Here is a 22,732-nt window from a genome sequence, read left to right as displayed (position 1 = left end):
CTTTAGTCCTCAGGCCGACGCTCTATCCACTGAGCCAAACCGGTTTCGGCGAGTTTGGCTTTTAGATTCCTCACCGAAGTGAAACCATGCACTATTTATCCTTCTGTCTGGCTTATTTCACTCAGCATAGTGGCCTCCAGGTTCATTCATGTTGTCGCAATGAGCAGAATTTCTTTCTCGAAGGCTCGATAATCCTCCATTGCTGTAGAGATCACATTTCCTTTACCCATTCACTGTCCGACATGTTCCAGGATAGAGCACATGTTTTAAATAGGGAAAACTTGGTAGGGAAGGAACCCAGATTTGCCCCCAGGAGAAGGAGTCACTAAAATATGTCTCAATACTAAATACTAAACCAGTTATATAAGCAACATGGGTGAAAACCACATATAAGATACTGAGTACAAATGTTAGTTGATGAATATATTATACAGTAGGCTAGTTATCTAAGATTTAAAAGCCTCCATAAATACCATATATTGTTTATGATCAAACACCACATAGTAAGAGAATAATGTGAGGTTGGGTATTATATACTGCAAGGTCATGATATTAATAACAATATTGGGAAGATACCTAATTTCTGTCATGTTATTTTTCATTTTTATAAAAAAATTTGGCATAGCTTTGGGTAATACTTGCATTCTGTATGCATTAAATATTTTTCAAAAGCTGGGACGCCATGCAGTGAATTAGAGGTACCCTGGTAATTTTTTTTATTTTTATTTTTTATTGATTTCAGAGCAGAAGGGAGAGGGAGCGAGGGAAACATCAATGATGAGAATCATTGATCAGCTGCTTCCTGCACGCCCCCTACTGGGAATCGAGCCCAAACCTTGGGCATGTGCCCTGACCAAGAATCAACGGTGACCTCCTGGGTTATAGGTTGATGCTCAACCACTGAGCCACGCTGACTGGACTACCCTAGTAATTTTTAACAGTCAAGTCATCAAAGTTCAGAAATTTGATGATTCAAAGCTCCCGGATGAAGTAACAGGTTTTATGCAATTGCCACCAGTCATTCACATGTACACAGGCAGGAGAACAAATATTTATCTCTGTGAGCTCTAGACATCTTTGAACATTATTCCCATGGGAACAGCTCTGGAGGGAGGTCTGCCATCTTCTCCTGGAATATTCTGTCAAAGACTTCAGCTTGGGCCACTGTGAAGTGATTTTTCCAGTCTCCAGAAATGCCTGGCAAACATAAAATAGAGACTCATATCAGACGTAGGGGTAGGTCTCAAGACCCCAATACATCTCCTTCTGGACCTATTCCTCTGTCCCCTTGACATGGAAATTGCAGCTAATACAGCAGAAAGGCCAGTGGGTCATGGTGGGCCTTTTACTGCCTGCAGTCTTACCCATTTACACTTTCACCTCGTCTGGAAACTATTTCCTATCTTCTCCTCTCTCCCAACCTACTATGTATACAATTCATCCGTGATAAATGCAGCTCTGTGTGCTGATGCAGCTAGAAGCAGGACACTTCTCACCACTTCTCTACCACCTTGGGCCCAGCCAAGATCATTTCTCACCTGGATTATTGTATTAGACTCCTAATTAGTCTCTCTGTTTTGAGTCTGTCTCCTTTATAAGCTATTCTCAGCACATCAGCTACCTAGATTCCTTGAGAAACAAGATGACCTGATTCTAGATCATGTCACTTCCTCCTTGACTTCTCCAGGGACTTGTGGTTCCACTCAGTGAAAGTGCTTATGGCTTCCACAGGGCTTCTGGTGATTTGGTCCCCCTCGTTTCGCTGACCCCATCTCTTTTTTTAAAATATCTTTTTATTTATTTCAGAGAGAAAGGGAGAGGGAGAAAGAGATAGAAACATCAATGATGAGAATCATTGATCAGCTGCCTCCTGTACGCCCCTACTGGGGATAGAGCCCACAACCTGGGCATGTGACCAGAACTAAACCTGGGACCCTTCAGTCCACAGGCTGACGCTCTATCCATTGAGCCAAACTGGCTAGGGCTGACTTCATCTCTTATGACCATCCACTTGCTTACTCAACTCCATCATGCTGAGTCGTCTCATTCTGCCTTAAACATACTAGGCATCCTCCCTTCTCAGACTACTTGAAGCAAAAGATTTTGACATCAGAAGCCATGCTCTTAATTTATCATTATATTATTTTCATATCATATAAATTAATATTTAGATGTTATATTAATATCTTAACTGAATTAATACATTGATTAAATTAATATTCAACAGAATAGCATATAATCATATATAAATTAGTAATAGATATTATATACTTATATGCATAGAAATCATATAACAGAATGTCTAATAAATAATTGGTACCCTATAAACATCTGCTGTTACTCTTGTGTTCATTGCCTTCATTACTAAAACAACTTTTATTACAATAGATTCTTATCCTCCATAACACACCTGACTTTGATCCAGAACAAGTGCTTGAGGAACCAGAATCTCTGTAAATTCAATATGGCTACCCTGTATGCAGCATCAGATCGAGAGAAAGTTTCTGTGCAGGCGAGCCTGTGGAACCAAACATGTCTGCTTCGAAAATACAATGGTATGGTCCTGACTGTGTAGCTCAGTTGGTTAGAGCATTATCCCGATACACCAAGGTACGGGTTGGATCCCTGGTCAAGGCACTTACAAGAATCAAGCAATGGCCCTGGCTGCTGTGGCTCAGTTGGTTGGGCATCGTCCTGTGCACCAAAAGGTTGCCAGGTTGATTCCTGGTCAGGGCACATGTCTTCTTTATAAGCTGGGTTGGAGGCGTGGTCCTCAGTGGGTGCATGCGGGAGGCAGCTGATCAATGTTTATCTATCTATCTTGCTCGCTCTCTCTCTCTCTCACCCGTCCTCTCGCTCTAAAAATTAATTTTAAAATCTTTTTAAAAAATCAATCAATGAATGCATAAATAAGTGGAAAAACAAAACAATGTTTCTCTCTCGCCCTTCCACTCTCTCTAAAAGCAATAAACATTTTAAAAATTACAATGGGCCCTGGTAGGTGTGGCTCAGTCAGTTGGAGTGTTGTCCCATACACCAAAAGGTTTTGGACTCTATTCCCAGTCAGGACACATACCTAGGTTTTGGGTTCAATCCCCAGTTGGGCACATACCAAAGGCAACCAATCAATATTCTCTCTCACATCATTGTTTCTCTCTCCCTTCCCCCTCTCTCGAAAATCAATAAGCATATCCTCGGATGAGGATTTAAAAAAAAATACAATGGTATGAATGGCAGATAGTCCCATTCCAAAAGGGAGAAATCAGAAAGAAGAAAGGGATCATGGGGCCCAAGCAAATCCAGACCTAGCAGATCACATTCCATTAGATTAAAAAAAAATAATTAAAGTATACTAGGAATTGATATGCAAAATTAGTTTCAGGTCCACAACATAGTGATTCCACCTTTACATACCTTACCATGAGATCACGATATGTCTAGCAACCCTCTAGATTTTAGGGATGGAGAATCAGCTTCTGTGTCTTGATGCTCTGACCTCCTGACCCACTGGGGTGGTGGCCCCCATCCCCTCTGCCCCACCTATTCGAGGTCTTTTGAAGCATTTAATTTCTTTCTTCCATGGATCATCCTAGATATACCTGAACTATAGGGCTCTGGGAAAATGGGCTCCTCCTCTTCCATGCAGTGGAAATACTTCACTCATCTTTAGCCCAAAGATATGAACATGAATAATCATTCACCACAGGGTCTGATAACAAGAAAGTCTCTCAGAGAAGATAAAAGTCTCTCCTCTCTCCTCTCTCCTCTCTTCTTTCTTCTCTCTGCTCTCTCCTTTCTCCTCTCTCCAGTTGAGTCATTGTTTATACATTTCATTGTTCAGAATCATTCTCCATGCTAACTCAGCAATGGGCTGGCACCAACATGACCAACCCCACTCCTGTCCTCACTTCCCAGGACAATCACAGCTGGCAGGTTGGCAGGCGTGGAGAATTCACCTGGGCACCACTAGTAGAGTGGATATCCCCCATACCAAATTCATAGAAGGAAGAATCGGAATGACCTGCTTAAGTCAGATGACCTTTTCAGGTTTAATCAACTTTCTCCAAGTGTCTGCAGCCCACATCAGTACTCTGAAAAGAGACTCCCTGGTAAGAGCATGTGAGAAGTTCTCTGGGTGATGAAAGTTAAAGTTTGATAAGTTCCAACACTCCCTAGTCCCAACTGCTAGTGTCCTGCTGTAAGCACAAGAATGCCCTCTACGTATTCTGATACCTTCTGAAGTCAGACCATCTTCTTTTACCTTTTCTCATAAGTGACCCATTCTTGTCCTCTATAAGCCAACCACGCAGGAGAGTGTAATTGGACATCTTGTTTTCCTTCATGACCTGGAAGGAGCTGTGCTTGAGGAGTGAGTTCAGCTCGTCTGGTTCTAATTTCTTGCCCAGGAAGTGGCAGATCTTCTGAACAGCACTTCTTGTGTCCTAGAAGAAGAAAGAGCAAAAGAGAGGATATGAAAGACAGAGAGCATAGACAAGGAGATGAGAAGGAGGGAATGGATGGCAGAATGAGGAGCAGAAGGCGGAGGGAGAGGAAGAGAGGAACAGCACAGAAATGAGAGTGTTGAGTTGAATGTGATCAGGATGGAGAACGGGAAGAAGGTGAAAAGAAAGAGCAAATGTCAAGGTTGCGGGTTCAGTCCCCAGTTGGGGTGTATGCGGGAGGCAACCAATCCATGTTTCTCTCTCCTTCTCTCCCTTCCTTTTCTCTCTAAAATCAATACAAACATTAAATAAAAAGGTATCAGAGGAAACAAAGAAGAACACGTGAAGAAGTAGAGCGTGGCGCTTGGGGGTGCCAACCAGAAGTGGGACAATGGAGACGGGGCTTCTTTCACTCCTAACGACCCTTCACAAGGCTTTCATTTGGCTGAGAAGGTGGACTAGAGACACAGAGGAGTAGATGGAAGTTAGAGGGAGCGAAGATGGTGATGAGACTGTGTGCTAACCACAGGAGCAATAGTTACCTGTTTTAGCTCTTCGTAACTCACTATCAAAACGTTCTCCTGCCCTCTCATGGACATCCAGCCACGAGTGTGGTCAAACCATGATCCAAATGCCACTGCATGGGGGAGGCAGAAAGAGCGGTGGGTTACAGACTGTGACAGCAGGGACCCACCTGTTATGTTCAGTCTTGTGGGCACACTTGCTTACACAATGTCTGGCACATAACTATTTGCTGAATGAATGAGTGTAGAGATGGAAAATTATGAGCCTAGTTCATTTAGAGCAGACTCTGTACCCAGTTTTCCTATTCTAAAAAGTTTTTGGAATTGATTTTAGAGAGACAGAGGAAAGGAGGGAGAGAGAGACCTGTTGTTCTACTTATTCGTGTACTCATTGGTTGATTCATTTTTTAAAAATGTGGGTTTTTGTTTTTGTTTTTGTTTTTTTTATTGATTTGAGAGGGAGAGGGAGAAAGAGAGAACATTGATTGGCTGCCTCCTGCACACCGCCTACTGGGGATCAAGCCTGCAACCATGGCATGTGCCTTGACCTAGAATTGAACCAGCAAGCTCTTGATGCACAGACAACACTCCACCAATGGAGCCACACTGGCCAGGACTCATTGGTTGATTCTTGTATGTGTCTGGACCAGGGATTGAACCCACAGCTTCGGTGAATCAGGATAATGCTCCAACCAACTGAGCTACCTGGCCGGGACCGTACTGAGTTTTCTTTTCTTTTCTTTTTCACTAATCCTCACCTGAGCATTGATTTTTAGAGTGATAGTGGGTTTGGGAGGGAAAAGACAGGAAGAGAGAGAGTGTGTGTGAGAGAGAGAGATTTGTTGTCCCACTTATTCAGGCTTTCATTCATTGCCTTTTGTATGTGCCCTGTCTGGGGATTGAACCCACAACTTTGGTGTATCGGGAGGAATGCTCCAACCAACGGAGTTACCAACCAAGGCTGTACCCAATTTTCAAGGGTCTCTAAGAAGATCTTGTCAGAGCCATGTGGCCTAACAAGAATGGTATTCTTGCTGCCCCAAATCTGTTCACCGTTTAGAATTTTGGGCTGTCTTCTTGCTATCACTGTTGCCGTTGTAATTACTGTTCCTTTGAAAATTATCTGCCTTTTCTCTGGTTTAAGATTTTTCTTTCCTTTTTTTCCCGCTGCAGCTTTCCTAGAGACCAGGTGAAGATTTCGTTGTCATAATTCTTTGTAAAGCTTGGTGTGGTTCTTCAGCCTGAGATTTCACCGATGCAGGAAATTCTCAGGCAAGTCTCCTTGAAAACTGCCTTTCCCTATATTTTATATTATCTTCTCAGGAGGTAAATCTTCCCACTCTGCCCTCTATATCTTAACTATTTTATACTTTTTAATGGCTGCCTACCATGCCTAACCCCTTCTTGACCCCAAAGTGTACTGGGGAATTATCAACTGAGAATTCTACTCAGTTAATCTATCACTCAAAAATGAGCATAGCCCTAAGCGGTTTGGCTCAGTGGATGGAGCGTCGGCCTGCGGACTGAAGGGTCCCAGGTTCGATTCCGGTCAGGGGCATGTACCTTGGTTGTGGGCACATCCCCAGTCGGGGGTGTGTGCAGGAGGCAGCTGATCGATGTTTCTCTCTCATCGATGTTTCTAACTCTTTATCCCTCTCCCTTCCTCTCTGTAAAAAATTAATAAAAAATATATATATTTTTTAAAAATGAGCATAGCTCTGGCCGATGTGGCTCAGTTGGTTGAGTATCATCCCGTGCACTGAGAGGTCGCAGGTTCCATTCCCCAGGTTATGAGCTTGATCACTAGTTGGAGGCATGCAAGAGGAAGCTGATCAATGTTACCCTCTCACATCGATGTTTCTCTACCTCTCTTTCCCCTTCCCCTTCCTCCCTCTCTATAAAACCAATAATAAAAACATTTTTAAAAATCTTCAATAAAATATTATCAACTTGAATACAAGAGGATATATTGAAAGAATTATACACCAGGGGATGCACTGCTATTCAATACTGTCCCAGAGCCCTGGCCAATGAGGTAAGAGAGAAAACATAAAAGCAATATATAGGTATTAGAAATTTAGATAACAGTCATTACTTGAAGGTTATATTTATGCTTCCTAGAGAACCAAAGTTAGAATTAAGAAGAGAGTTCATTCAGATCAACACTTAAAATCAATTACATCCCCCCAAATCAGGTACAAACAACTGGAAAATCCTATATAATAAAAGGGTAATATGCAAATCAACTGAACCACGGAACGGTCAGTGCACTCCCACAGCCAGAAGCTGGGCTCACAGCCAAAACCGGTTTGGCTCAGTGGATAGAGCGTCGGCCTGCGGACTGAAGGGTCCCGGGTTCGATTCCGGTCAAGGGCATGTACCTTTGTTGCGGGCACATCCCCAGTGGGAGGTGTGCAGGAGGCAGCTGATCGATGTTTCTCTCTCATCGATGTTTCTAGCTCTCTATCCCTCTCCTTTCCTCTCTGTAAAATATCAATAAAATATATTTAAAAAAAAAAAAAAAGAAGAAGCTGGGCTCACAGCTGGCAAGCGCAGCAGTGGTGGCAGGAGCCTCTCCCGTGGCAGTGCTAAGGATGATCGAGTCTAAGCCACCAGTCAGACATCCCCCAAGGGCTCCCGGACTGCGAGAGGGCTCATATGGGCTGAGGGATACCCCTCAGTGCACAAATTTCATGCACCGGGCCCCTAGTGTAATATAAAGATGTCATAATCTAAGAAGAAATGAAATGCATCCAAAAAAGAGTTGAGGCTCACTCTCCCTCCTGGGAGCATGCCTGTGCCTTTCCCTTCCCCTCTCCCCTTTTTCTTACCCACAGGCCTGCATCTCCTAAGCTCTAAGGGTCCCCAGGAGACTTGCAACCAGGGCAGCAATGGGCTCATCCCAGGCTAACCCCCTGAACCTGTCCCCAAGGCCCCTTTTCTCTGGCTTGCACCACTGGGTTTCACTGTTGCCTTTTTTTTCCTGAAAGAGTAACCTGAAGCAAAGCAGGAGATGGAGATGAAGAGTTCAGCCAGGATCAGCTCAATAAGAAATACGGCTGTGGACTTTGAAGATTGACCTTCATGTCGAGGGCAAACACCTCAGGGAATGTGTACTTGTCCACACGTAACAGGTGATTGCAACATAGCCTAGAAGGACCAAAGGGCATGCAGGCGAGGACACCACCAAGTCTGTTACATTAATCTAGGTGGGGAGTAATAGTGAAAAGGATCGCCAATAAATACTCATTATTTAGCGAAGGTGTGTTAGCTGCTTACTGTGTGGCAAGCACCACCGGAGCACCTGGGGCCAACAAAGAACAACCCAAAGAGCTCACGTTTTAGTCAGGGTGACAGGCAATAAACAAATAGTCAGAATACATACTCATTGGTGATGAGTACTAAGGGGGGGGGAAGGTAGTACCATAGAGATGGGGAGAGGGATACTTTATATTGTGTTGAAAAGGGAGATTTCTCTAAACACAGAGGCATTTTAGCAGAGACCAGGATGAAGACGTTACTCAAGGTTGTGGGATTTGGGTAAAGGAAAGGGGTGAGGGGCCTGGGGAAGTGAGGCGGAAAAAAAGATGACACTTGGGGATGTCAGACTCATGCTCTTGGGTGTGGGGTGGTTCTATTTATTTAATGAGAGAAATATGCAGTAGGAGCCATTGGGGGCAATGCGTTCGATCTTGAACATATTGAGTTAGAGGTACCTGTGGTTCTCCAGGCAGATTCCGTAGGCTTTAGAGAAACAGGACTGAAGCCAGGGAGATGTGTCACTGCTGAACTAGGGGACTCATCATATAGTTTTTGGGGAAAGTGAAAAATTTTACTTATCTGAGAAAGCCTGGAGACTCTGTGTAATGAAAAAGATGGAGATCCGAGGGTGACACATACCCTAGTACACTTTTTTTTCTTTTTCTTTTTATTGATTTTTTACAGAGAGGAAGGGAGAGGGATAGAGAGTTAGAAACATCGATGAGAGAGAAACATTAATCAGCTGCCTCCTGCACACACCCTACTTGGGATGTGCCCGCAACCAAGGTACATGCCCTTGACTGGAATCGAACCTGGGACCCTTCAGTCCGCAGGCCGACGCTCTATCCACTGAGCCAAACCGGTTAGGGCCGAGTACACTTTTGAGACCAATAGGACAAAGGATAAAGGGAGTTTGATGAGGATGCATCCGAAAAAATGGTGGCAAGTCAGGCTTGTGTTGTTCAGGAGGCCAATGAAAAGCTGACTCTTAGAAAGCCACACAGGGGAAGACAGAGGAGGAGAAGCTGAGTGCTCCGTATTAGTATCAGACAGCTGGGGTGTGGTGAGGGGGCAAGCTGAAAGGCCGGCTGGGGTTCCGATTGGAGAGAAGCCGTGGAATTAGAAGCCTTGGGTTCCAATGGTGATGGACCCTGTCCCACAGGTGAGTGAGATGTGGAGCAGCAGACGGGCTATGCCATGAGGTCTGATGAAGGACTCTGACAATCCCCCAGCTGCCATATTTTACATATTTTTACTCACCGTGTCCTTGGGTGAACCATTCGAAATATTGCTCCAGTGACTCTGGTCTCTTAACGAACTTTGAAATAATCCAGAAAAAATAACCAGACACGAGAATATCTCTGGGATTTCGGATGAGATAAATCACCTGAAAGAGAAAAGTGGGACGATGAAAGTTTCCCATCCTTCTCATCTTCATAAAAACGGAGAAACAAAAGCCAATTCCTAGAAAATTCCTATTAAATATCAATGGGTTCTTTATTTTATTTTTTTGTTAATCTTCACCAGAGGGTATTTTCCATTGATTTTTAGAGAGAGTGGGAGGGAAGGGGAGAGACACAAAGAGAGAAACATTGATGTGAGAGAGTCACATCAATTGGTTGCCTCCCACACATGCCCCGACCAGGGACAGGGATCAAGCCTGCAACCAACGTACATGCCCTTGACCGGAATGGAATCTGCGACCCTTCAGTGATTTGCTCTAACCACTGAGCAATTAGCTAAGGCTCAATGGGTTCTTTTTTAAAAATATATTTTTATTATTTCCAGATAGGAAGGGGGAGGGAGAGATAGAAACATTAATGATGAGAGAGAATCATTGATCACCTGCCTCCTGCACGCCCCCTACTGGGGATTGAGTCTGCAACCTGGGCATGTGCCCAGACCAGGAGTCAAACTGTGACCTCCTGGTTCATAGGTCAACCGACACTCCACCACTGAGCCACACTGGCTAGGGCTCAATGGATTCTTTTAATAAGTTAGTTATTGCATTCGTTAGTCAAATACATATTTTAAAGTTCCTGGGATAATATCAAGAATATACAAATGGAAGAAGATAGCATCGTCCCTTCCTTCTGGGACATTATGTCTACGCACGTTGGGAAGCAACCAGAGGCTTTGAAAGGTGAGCGGTATTATATTTACTTTCTATAGTTTCAAGATTACTAATAGGAGGAAGGACTAAGAAATCGTGCTACATTCACAGATATTCAGCAGACGTTTGTATGGTGTAAGTGTATTTAAGTGACGTTGGAGGACGAGCAAATTAATCTATAGAGTTAGAAGTCAGCGGCGTGGTCGTCTCTATGGGTGAGCATTGACTGGGAAGCACATGAGGAAATTTCTTTAAAAATATATTTTATTGATTTTTTACAGAGAGGAAGGGAGAGAGATAGAGAGTTAGAAACATCGATGAGAGAGAAACATTGATCAGCTGCCTCCTGCACACCCGCCACTGGGGATGTGCCTGCAACCAAGGTACATGCCCTTGACCGGAATTGAACCTGGGACTCTTCAGTCCGCAGGCCGACGCTCTATCCACTGAGCCAAACCGGTTAGGGCGCACATGAGGAAATTTTGTGAGGGAGTAAAAATACGCTACATCTGGATCTGGGAGGCAGCTACGCCGTTGTGTACACAGACAAGGTTGGTGCACCCGCAGGCACACAGGTGCAAGAATCCGGATTCGGCACCAACTTTATTTGTGATGTGACTCCAGGCCCCAGCTCTCCCTAGGCCTCAGTGTCCCCACACGGGGACTTAACAAACACCGAGCAATCACAATGAGAACGTGCTTAACACTATTTATAATCAGTGTGTCATAAACAAGCTTGGGAAGTGACAGGTTTAAAAAAAAAACACCTACTGCATTTTCTTCATCCAGTTGCCTGCTGAAGGACATTTGGGTTGCCCCCATGTCTTGGCTGTTGTAAATAATGCTGCAGTGAACACAGGGGTACATATGTCTTTTCAAATTGGTGTTTCAGGTTTCTTTGAGGATGTAAAGCACAGCAAAGGCAATATAGTCAGTGATATGGTAGTAATATGTCTGGTGCCAGGTGCATACTAGGCTTAGTGGGGATCACTTCATAAGTGATACAAATGTCTAACTACCATGCTGTGCACCTGAAACTATTGACTGGCAACTGTAATTGAAAATTAAAATTTTTTTTTAAAAAAAAAAGCTTCATGGGGCTGTCACACATCGTGAACTCTGCAAGGGGAGAGAAGCTTATTCTAAGCTTCGCAATCTAATTTAAGCATAAAACATTTTTAAATCACAAACCAATGAGCACCTTCCAGGAAGGGGTGTTTTTGGTTGTTGGTTTTTTTTTTTTTCTTTTGTTTTTTTTTAATATATTTTATTGATTTTTTACAGAGAGGAAGAGAGAATTAGAAACATTGATGAGAAACATCAATCAGCTGCCTCCGGCACACCCCCTACTGGGGATGTGCCTGCAACCAAGGTACATGCCCTTGACCGGAATCGAACCTGGGACCCTTGAGTCCACAGGCTGATGCTCTATCCACTGAGCCAAACCGGTTAGGGCCAGAAAGGGGTGTTTCTAAAAGTCATCTGAGATATTCTAGGTCCTGGATTTCCACATCCCTTCTGGGGATCATCGGTTAGCCCATGAGAGATTCGTGTGGCTGCTAAGCCCAATAGACAGCTAGACATAGGAAGACACAGCGGTTAGTAAAAACAATCAATCGTGATGCCTGAGCAATCACCCCAGACTTAGCCTTGAATTATGAATTTCCTGCTTCCCTAGTGGCCAACTCGGTGTCTGCTGCTTCTACCAAAGTGGCAGGAGGCATTTATTTAATTAAGATCGGCTAATTATTTTTTACAGCAACAAAAGGGGAGCCGACTAGTATGTAACACAGTTATAAATTCTACTTGGGTTTAAAACGTGGTTTTCTGAGATCCTGGCATCACCATTTCGCTTTGCCTCTGGTTTACATCTGGCTCAAGTATGGACCGTGGCCTCGCCAAATGTGTACTCTCGGCCCCACCCCAGACCTACTGGGTGGCATGGCAGCTCAGCCAGGTCTCCAGGTGATTCCCAGGCACGCTGAAGTTGGAAAAGCAGTAATCAAACATATCTTGACCATTGTGCACTGACCTTGGTCTTGGACTTGAAGATAGACTTGGGGAAGAGGTGGATGGGGACATGGGAGGTGATGAGGCGTGGGCCTTCCTTATCCTTTAGGATTTGATACCCATGCGTATTCTCTACCCAGGGAGAGCGTTCCCAGATAGGCACAGATTGGATCCACGTGGGATCCCCCTTGGAGTAGATCAGGCAGAGGATTTCAATCAACCAGTTTGTTCCTGGATAAAGAAGAAAAAAAGAATGGCCACTCCTTATAATCTGACTTTTAAAAAACAGTGTGATAAAATGTAACATAAACTGCACCCTCTTAACTACTTTCTGTTTTAAATTTTTATTTATTGAATGAATTTAGAGAGAAGAAGGAGGAGGAGGAGAAGGAGAAGGAGAAGGAGAAGGAGAAGGGAAACATTTATTTAGTGTTCTACTTTTTTATGCATTCATTGGTTGATTCTTGCATGTGCCCTGACCAGGGATCGAACCTGCAACCTTAGTGTATGGGGACGATGCTCTAACCAACTGAGCCACCCGGCCAGGGCTAACCATTTTTGAGTGTACAGTTCACTAGTGTTAAGCCTATTTACACTGTTATGCAACCCATCTCCAGAACTTTCTCATCTGGCAAAACTGAAACTCTGTCCCCATTAAACAACTCTCCATTTTCCCTCCCTCCAGTCCCTGGCAACCTCCACCCTACTTTCTCTTTTAGAGTTTGATTACTCTACACAGCTCATTTAAGTGGGTTGTACAGTATTTCTCCTTCTGTGACTGGCTTATTTCACTTAGCATAATGCCCTCACAGTTCATTCATGATGTAGCATGTGTCAGAACTTCATTCCTTTTTAGGCTGAATAATATTCCTTTCTATGTATATACCATATTTTGGTTATCCACTCATCTGCCAATAGACATTTGCCTGAATCCTTTGAACATGTTCCCATTGCCCTTGACTTCACAATCACGCCTCTTCCAACATCTTCAGCCTCAGTCCTTGCCCAATATGCAGTCCCTTCTACTCCCCGTCCCATAGAAATAGGGTTCATATCCTTTCATTTCCTTGAATTTTCCAGGCTCTTTTTCTTTTCCTTTTTAAAATATATTTTTATTGATTTGGGAGAGAGATAGAAACGTCAATGAGAGGGAAGGATCAATCAGCTGCCTCCTGCACTGGGGATCGAGCCTGCATCCCGGGCATGTGTGCTGACTGGGACTCGAACTGGAGACCTCTTGGTGCATGGAACGATGCTCACCCAACTGAGCCACTCAGACCAGGGCATTCTTTTTATTTTATTTTTTTAAAATATATTTTATTGATATTTCACAGAGATAGAGGGATAGAGAGCTAGAAACATCGATGAGAGAGAAACATCGATCAGCTGCCTCCTGCACACCTCCCACTGAGGATGTGCCCGCAACCAAGGTACATGCCCTTGACCGGAATCGAACCCGGGACCTTTCAGTCCGCAGGCCGACGCTCTATCCACTGAGCCAAACCGGTTTCGGCATTCTTTTTATTTTTAAATCCTCGCTTGAGGATAGGTTTAGAGGAAGAGAGGGGGGGGGGGAGAGAGGGAGGGAGGGAGGAAGAGAGAGAGAGAGAGAGAGAGAGAGAGAGAGAGAGAGAGAGAGACATTGATGTGAGAGAGTTGCCTCTGGCACTCGCTCCAACTGGGGCCAGGATCAAACCTGCAACCAAGATACGTGCCCTTGACCAGGAATCAAACCTGAGACCCTTCAGTGCTTGAGCTGATGCTCTCACCATTGAGCAGCACCAGCCAGGGCACTTTTCCTTCTATTTTTTCTGTAAGGGCGTCACTGTTCATCGCCTCCACTTCTCCATATGAGCACCTGGATCTGCTTTAGGATTTGTTCCTAAGGGTTCCCCTAAGACCTTCCATTACCCCCTCCACACACTCATCTTCCTGTGTAACTGCCTGGCTGCCTCCTCTTCTCTGGATATCGTTGGCATCAGGGCACAGCTCTATGCCCCCAAAGCCTTGTGCATTGGCTGGCAAAGAGAAGGCTCTCCATGCGCCTAGTGAATGGCTGAGGGACTAGGCCCAGCCTGTCTCAATATCTGGTCCAGCTTCCTTACCTGATTTGGGGAAAGACACTGTTAAGACATCTTCATCCTTAAACACAAAATTCTGCATTGCTCTCAGGTGTTCAGGTGTGTAGTCCACCAGAGGGAACGGTATGCCTTCAAACCACACATACCCGTCTGACATCACCGTGAGCTGTCTGTACCTGGTGTTAGCGTTCCAGCTGTAGCCACGGTTAGAGGCAGCTGTCGCGAGATCACCTTTTATAGTAAAGCTAGAGCAATCATTAACCTCTCCAGTGTGTTGAGGAGTTGCCTGCTGATAGAAGTAGATATTGTAGCTGACAGATGATCACACGGTTGATGATATTGAGCAACCGTGAAGTCATTCAGAGAACACTATTGGGTAATCTGAGTTTGAATTCTTGGGAGAGAACCAGGATTCAACAACAAGCTCAAGGATGTAGAAATGTGGGTGAATTAAAAATATGTTTAGTTGCCCTAACTGGTTTGGCTCAGTGGATAGAGCATCAGCCTGCAGACTCAAGGGTCCCAGGTTCGATTCTGATCAAGGGCATGTACCTTGGTTGCAGGCACATCCCCAGTAGGGAGTGTGCAGGAGGCAGCTGATCGATGTTTCTCTCTCATCGATGTTTCTAACTCTCTATCCCTCTCCCTTCCTCTGTGTAAAAAATCAATAAAATATATTTTTAAAAAATATATGTTTAGCTCAGTTGGTTGGAGCTGTAGTGCCTGGGTTCCTGACTTCATGCAGGAAAGATTTCACAACAGGAGTCCAGGTGGTTGTGAGGGTACGTTTACTAAATAAAGCTGGGACTGTGACACAAGGAAGGGCTGAGGGTGGGAGCAATGGGAGATACTAGAGGGGGCTGCTTTGGCTCTAGAAACTTTACGGGAAAGAAGTGAGCCACGGTGGGGCTGCTGTCAGCTCGCAGGAGAGTCAGAGAAAAGGGAGCTTTGGGGACAGGTTCAGGCTGCTGCCTATTGCTCTCCTGGTTGCAAGGCTCATGGGGTCCCTTAGCGTTGAGGAGATGCGTGCCTGTGGGGGAAGGAGAGGAGAAGGGAAAAGTGTGGATGTGCTGCCAGGAGGGCACAGGGGAGTCCCAGGGGAAGATCTCACTGGTTCTTAACTCAGGGTCTTCCTTCGATTCCTTTTTTCTCTAAAATTCTAAATCACCCGGCCGGCGTGGCTCAGTGATTGAGCGTCGACTTATGAACCAGGAGGTCATGGTTCCATTCCTGGTCAGGGCGCATGCCCAGGTTGCAGGCTCGATCCCCAGTGTGGGGCATGCAGGAGGCAGCCGATCAATGATTCTCTCTCATCATTGATGTTTCTATTTCTTTCTCCCTCTTCTTCCCTCTCTGAAATCAATTTTCAAAAAATTTTAAGCTATCCTATTCTCTTACTGGATATTGCTCATTTAGGTATGAAAAAATTAGTAAACTTTTTATGTCCAATACTTCCTAAGATATGAGACAGTATAACCTGCCACTATGGGAACATACATTTTTTGAAGGAATAAAATATCCCCAATATAGTGGAGTATGACTCATAATTTTATCTGTCTTTTACATGCATGTACCAAATGTTTTCTTTTCCTTCCAGTTTGACCATGTCATTAGAATGTTATGATTTTGAAAATACAAATGTGGCCCTGGCTGGTGTGGCTCAGTAGTTAGAGGGTCAGTGTGCAGGAGGCAACCCATCAATGTTTCTCTCTTTCTCCCTCTCTCCCTCCCTTCCACTCTTTCTAAAAATCAATGGGAAAATATCCCTGGGTGAGGATTAACAACAACAAAAAATACAAATGGTGTTATGCTCATTGTCTTTAAAGATGTTCAAAAGTGAACTCCTCCAGTTTACGAAATGATTCATGCTGGAGGGAATCACCTTTGTATTAAAGAAAAATACCATTATTTTAAAATTTCTATCTTTGTTCTTGTGCACAGAGAGGTGGCCTTGGCGGGAAATATATAAAGTCGTTGGTAAGACTTTATTTGAGAAGATTTAATGTTTTTCAGGGGTGGGCAGGGCTAAGGGCCAATAATGGATGGGTTGGCTCATGGGAACCATCAAGAGCTCAGTACCACTGCCACTCTAGCCTGAGGGGGTGGGGAGAGGGGATGGCGCCAGAGCTCAGACAGACAGCCCCGAGGCTGTAGATGTCGGACAGGCTGCCCATAGGGGCTGTGGCCTCCAGCAGAGAATGTTGGTGAATTAAATATTAGACATCATTCTTTTTTTTAAAATCCTCACCAAAGGATATGTTTATTGGTTTGAGAGAGAGAGAGAGAGAGAGAAACATCAGTGGGTTACCTCCCAACCAGGAGTTGAACCCAAAACCTAGGTATGTGCCCTGGCCAAGACTCGAATCCACAACCTTTGGGTGCATGGGAAGGGGCTCCAGCCAACTGAAACACCTGCTCACTCTTTTCCCTTCGCCCAGTCTCTCAAAGGTGCCTCCAATGGCAGCGCCCAACCGGAAGCCAGGGGGCCAGGACCTCACTGACAGCACAGAGAGGGCCGCCTCCTGGGACAGGACCGGGAGGGGCGCGCAGAGACCAGGGCCCTGGCTCCTGTTCGGGCACCTGGGCTCCTGTAGCCAATCTTGCTGTTTTTTTAAGAGAATTCGGAAACCTGGACTTTTCCCCACAATTGTTGCATTTGTAAAGGCTGATGACTGAACTAGAGGTGTTTTCCAACACTGTATGATCTGTTCTATGTAGGGGTGGCAAAGAGCTGTAGAAAATAATATATACAGAGACACCTTATGCCTGAACCGGTTTGGCTCGGTGGATAGAGCGTCGGCCTGCAGACTCAAGGGTCCCGGGTTCGATTCCGGTCAAGGGCATGTACCTTGGTTGCAGGCACATCTCCAGTGGAGGGTGTGCAGGAGGCAGTTGATTGATGTTTCTCTCTCATCGATGTTTCTAGCTCTCTCTCCCTCTCTGTAAAAAATCAATAAAATATATAAAAAAAAGAGACACCTTAAAATGTAGACAGAGCAACAAACAAAATGGAAGCAGATTCATAGATACAGAGGACAGACTGACAGCTGTCAGAGGGGAGGATGGAGAGGGACTGGGGGTAAAAGGTGAAGGGATTAAGCAAAAATACAACAACTACAAAAAACACACACACCCTCCTAGACAGCCAACAGTATGGTGATTACCAGAGTGAAATGAGGGTAAGGGAGGTAGAAGAGGATAGAGGGGGTGATGGAAGGAGATTTGACTTGTGGTGGTGGACACACAATACAATACACAGATGAGATGCTATAGAATTGTACCCCTGAACCTTTCATGATTTCATTAACCAATGTCACCCCAATCAATTCAACTTAAGTAAACAATACATAAAATGCAGCCACAGCTGCCATCACAGAGGAAGTGCCTTGACCATTTGATGCCCCAAACCTCTGGAATGTTAAAGTGGGGCAAGGTAACCTCTGGGCTGGGATTAAAGCCGCATTGTGCCCACAGCACTGTTTGCAAAATAACAAGGAGGCAGTATGATAACTGGCTCCCGGACTGATTGGCGACTAACAGGCTGACCACCCGAAACATTTTTTAGCATTAACATTGCTCTGTCCCCTTATCTGCACCAACAGAAATGCCTCCTTCTCTCGATGGCATTGTATCCCTGCCCTTTCTCATGACTCCCCTCCAATCAGAACACTATGTGGATTTCTGCCTGAGTCCGTTGTTTCCTGAATCGCTCTTCCTTTTTTTTTTTTTTTTTTTTTTTTTTAATCTCAGAGACAAGCTGATTGCCTCTCACCGCTGCCCTGGGCATGTTACAGTCGCTTACCGGAACTGGGCTATACAGGGTGCTCCTCCTCAGAGGAGGGTGTGATGACCTCATGGGTGGGGCCCTCTGCTATTTTCCCTGAGGACCTGAAGCCCCAAAGCCCTCATAGTTCTGTGCTAGTCCTTCCCATCTCCACAGGCTCTGCCCATATCCCGTGTCCATTCTCAGGCAATGCCCCAAACCCTCTGAATTCCCCAGGTGCCAGGGACACCGCTCAGCACCATGGTCAGCAACACTCCTGCTAGGCAGGTCCCTGGGGAAGACCACACCCCAAACTCCTTCCTAGCTTTACTATCTGGAATTTCTTTTCTTTTTTCTTTTCTTTTCTTTTTTTACTGAACTTTATTGGATTTTAATTTATTTGACTAGAATGTAGAATTTTTTTAAAACATATTTTATTGATTTTTTACAGAAAGGAAGGGAGAGGGATAGAGAGTTAGAAACATCGATGAGAGAGAAACATCAATCAGCTGCCTCCTGCACACCCCCTACTGGGGACGTGCCCGCAACCAAGGTACATGCCCTTGACCAGAATCGAACCTGGGACCCCTCAGTCCGCAGGCTGACGCTCTATCCATTGAGCCAAACCAGTTTCGGCGAATGTAGAATATTTTTGATCTTTGAAACATAATGTTTCACATTGCCCTAATGGAATAATACAGATGTCTATATTTTGTTCCTTTGGTTTTTATACTTTGTTTTAGTTCATGCTTTTACTCCTCAGAGAAGAAGCTGACATGTAGAAAGAGAAATTCTCTTGTTCAGTGATACAAAATCATACTCTCTTAAATCATTTGTTTTGTTTGGATGTGGCCAGAATCTCTTTAGTTCATTCTCTTCCTAATAACATATACTGTAATGCTTAATATTTTATTCTCTTATACTTTGTGGTTCTCCTTATTCTTGTTTGTAGTGCTGTATTCATTTTGGGGACTATAACTTGTCTGAAAAGAGTCTTTGGATAAATACTTGCCCATTGATGATAATACAGGTAGTTCATAAGTGTTTTTTAAAAAGAGCTTTTGTTATAAATATCATAGAAATTGAGAAATTACATTGCACAATTGTACAGAGCTGGGGATAAAACACTGATGCGTAGATAGATATTCTTACGCTGGAATTTCTGATGGAGAGGAAACAGCCCAGCCTATGGACAGGTCGATGACAGGCAGGATCCCAGTGGCAATGCCAGCAGTGGGCCCTGCAGACAGCGACCACTGGGGACCTGGGCCAGGAGAGAGAATCAGGGCCTGGGCCTGACACACTCTCCTCCCTGCCCCCAGCCCCATTCCCAAGCTTGTGGCTTTCTTGCCACCTCATTTGATGAGCATGGGTTTTCCATTCACTGAGAGGCAGGGTGTCCTGGTAGGAACAGCATCATTTCTGGGGTCAAACAGCCTAGATTCACGTATCAGCTGTGTGACCTTGGCCATGCTCTCAACCTCTCTGTGTTTTGGCTGTCTCTCCTGTGTCCTGTGAACATAGCCCCGAAGTTCCAAAACTGGTTATAATTCTGGTGGAATTTCTTATTTAACAACACGTGGCTCTGTTACAATATTCAGTTTTCCATGTGTGTGCTCTCAACGGTAGAGATACTTGTGGATTTTCTCTGTAAAGAGAGCACTTGGCTGTCTTCCCAACATCCATGCAGGAAAGAGAACGAGAAGGCTGCTGGATTTCTCCTGCAAACTAAGAGTTTGAGTCTTGTCGTGTTTACATTAATGTAAACTACTGGGAAAGAAGGATGCAAAGAGTTCCTAGTTGGGCCCTGGCTGGTTCACTCAGTGGATAGAGCGTCGGCCTTCGGACTGAATGGTCGCAGATTCGATTCCCGGTCAAGAGCACATGCCCAGGTTGCAGGCTTGATCGATCCCAAAGGGGACGTGCAGGAGGCAGCCGATCAATGATTCTCTCTCATCATTGATGTTTCTATCTCTCTCTCTTCTTCTCTGAAATCAATAAACACACATTTTTTTAAAAAAAAAAATCCTAGTTGGAACATTCCAGGAAAGGAGGAAAATCCTGCCCCTGCCCCCGGCTAAATATCCTTTGAAGCCATTCATTTCTCCCCATCCTAAGCCCACGGCCACCGGGATGCCTCACCTGCTCCCTTCTTGTTCCTCCCCGCCCCAACCCCAGCCTCAAACCCTCCCCACAGCAGCCAGAGGGGTCTTTCCAAGGACGACCTTGACACTCCCTCTCCCTTGCTGAGGACCTCCCACGGCTCCCCAGTATCCTTAGGACAAAGCTCTTCACTGACGCGCTCACTCACAATGTGGCCCTTGCAGATTCCTCTAGCCCCACCACTCACCCCTCCTCCACACCTCCTACGCTCAATCCAGGAGCAAAATCCTACTTCAATCCATGTTCCGTCTTGCCTCAGAGCCACCCCCTATCCTCTTCCTTCTCTTGAAGGTTCCTCCCCGAGCCTGCTCTCCCTATCGAACGTATTGGGCCTTCAGACCTTATGGTAGACACCACCTCTCACGATGAGCCTTCCCACATCCTGCTGACCGGTGAGGGGGGGAGAGGGGAGGCTGCCTTTGGGTTCCCCAAATCCTCTCCTGCCCAGCAGCACTTAGAACACTGTGTTTTCCTTGCCTGAGGCTCGGTCTCCTCGCCCCGAGTAGCTGTGAGCTCTGAGAGCCATGGCTGTCTACCACCAAGTGTCCCACCCGTGGATCAGCATAGAGAGAACAGAATAGATATTTTTGGTTAATAACTGAAATAGGAAGGAAAGAGGTGAGAGCAACAGAGGAGGGAAAAGAGGAGAAAGTCAATGCCTGTAACCCTTTGTCTCCATCTCCCTGCTATGTAACCCGTATAAAAGTGGCCTGCTTCCTGCCCCTGCACAGACCTCTCCCCCCAATCTTCTCACCTCAGCTCATGCTTTCTATAGCCTTTGAGTAGCTCAGGCTAAAGCCCTTGGACTTGTTCTTGACTCCTCTCATTCTCTGTTGCTTCATGTCCACCAGCAGCAAATCCTGTGAGTTTGATATTCAGAATATCTTCGTGGTCTCATCACTTCTCCTCACCCACAGCTGCCACCCAGGCCCAGCCCTTATATATATATTTCTTTATTGATTTCAGAGAGGAAGGGAGAGGGAGAGAGAGACAGAAACATCAATGATGAGAGAGAATCATTGATTGGCTGCCTCCTGCACGTCCCCTACTGGGGATCGAGCCCACAACCCGGACATGTGCCCTTGGCCGAAATCGAACCTGGAACCCTTCAGTCCAAAGGTCGACGCTCTATCCACTGAGCCAAACCAGCTAGGGCCACCCCTTCATCTCTTAATGGCCCATTGCGCTCAGTCACCACAAGAGGGCACCTTGCAGCCTCCAATGGCTGGGGTTGACCACAAGCCCAGCTGCTGTGCCCTGAAATCCACTCGCAGCCCTCCCATGGGCTGCGCCCTGCCAATACCTGAGGGTATTGGGGAAACTGAGGCAGGCCCCTTCCTGGGAGATGTGGGACTTCTGACAGCCTTGGCAATGTTCCTTAGACCACATGGTGGTCCACACGCTTCCACCCAGCCCTCCTCCCTCTCTCTCCCTCGGGATCAGGCTCGCATCTCAGCCCACGGCTCTCCCAGCCTTCCCGGTTCCTTCTCTACTTGTTCTCACAGGAGCTTCTCCCCTAATAAAGTCCTTGGTGTCTAATTCCATTGAATCCCACCTGGGGGTCTGCCTCTCCAAGGACCTGGATGAGCACTCTTTCTACAGCCTCCTCCCTCTCCCCTGCTTCTGCTCTGTAAACAAGGGCCAGGGGACCATGAAACTTGTCCTATTGCTCCTCTGCTCAGAGCCCCTGTGGCTCCCGGAGCCTCACCATGGCCCCCAGGGCCTGCGCGTTGTCCGAGCCTGTCACCTCCAGCCTCTCTCTTCCACTCTCCCCTGATGCACCTCTCCAGGCACGTGGCCTCCTCGGGCCTCTGACATGCCAAGCTCAGCCTGCTCCCTGCCCCGGGACTCTCTTCCCTCCACTGCCTGCCCGGCTCATGCCCTGCCGCCCGCCGTCTGTGCACAGATGCCACCTCCTCAGGAAGGCCTCCCCTGACCACCCCAGCTAAGACCGCACACCTTCCCCTCCCTCCTTCCTGTCCCTCTCACTGCCTCACAATTCCCCTTGGCTTGGGCCCCATTGTCACACTGTGTGTCTCCCTTGCTTAGCTGCTTAGTCTGGCTCCCCCACCAGAGCGTAAGCTCCATGAGGACAGGCGCTTGGTCTTGTCGGAGCCCAGACATGCCTGGCACAGAGCAGGTGTCAATCACTGTGAATGAATGGTGAGAGGAAGGACCAAAAGCAAGGGAGGGAGGAGGGGAGGAGGAGAAGGTCCTGGTGACTCACAGCGATGGTCAGCCTGAGGGGGTCACTTCGGGCCCAGCTGTCCCACTTTCAGACCTCACACTCTGAGGGCCCTGTGTTGTCCAGAGGTCGTGGACGACCAGGGGCCTGTTGTCAGTGACAGTACAGGTGCTTGCTGGGCAGGAGGGGC

General features: G+C 46.0%; 1 protein-coding gene across 1 annotated transcript; it reads right to left on the bottom strand.

Moving 5' to 3' along the window:
- Positions 1 to 694: 694 nt before the first annotated feature.
- Positions 695 to 14,617, bottom strand: SULT2A1 (sulfotransferase family 2A member 1). The gene is made up of 6 exons (XM_080644969.1): positions 14,456 to 14,617; positions 12,373 to 12,581; positions 9,488 to 9,614; positions 4,985 to 5,079; positions 4,262 to 4,442; positions 695 to 1,197 (listed from the first exon to the last, which is right to left on the bottom strand). The coding sequence occupies exons 1-6, from the start codon at positions 14,586 to 14,588 to the stop codon at positions 1,085 to 1,087; spliced, it is 858 nt and encodes a 285-aa protein (XP_080501095.1). The 5' UTR covers positions 14,589 to 14,617; the 3' UTR covers positions 695 to 1,084.
- Positions 14,618 to 22,732: the final 8,115 nt, after the last annotated feature.

This window comes from Plecotus auritus, assembly GCF_963455305.1.
Source record: "Plecotus auritus genome assembly, chromosome: 10".
Taxonomy (NCBI): Eukaryota; Metazoa; Chordata; class Mammalia; order Chiroptera; family Vespertilionidae; genus Plecotus; species Plecotus auritus.
The sequence above is the reverse complement of the archived record's forward strand: the minus strand, read 5'-3'. Positions and strand labels throughout refer to the sequence as shown.

Coding starts and splice junctions, on each gene's coding strand:
- SULT2A1 (XM_080644969.1), bottom strand. CDS start 14,588: ATGTCAGACGGGTATGTGTGGTTTGAAGGCATACCGTTCCCTCTGGTG. Junction 12,582..14,455: donor AGTGTCTTTCCCCAAATCAG/GTAAGGAAGCTG, acceptor TTCTTTATCCAG/GAACAAACTGGTTGATTGAA. Junction 9,615..12,372: donor TCTTCAAGTCCAAGACCAAG/GTCAGTGCACAA, acceptor TTTCTCTTTCAG/GTGATTTATCTCATCCGAAA.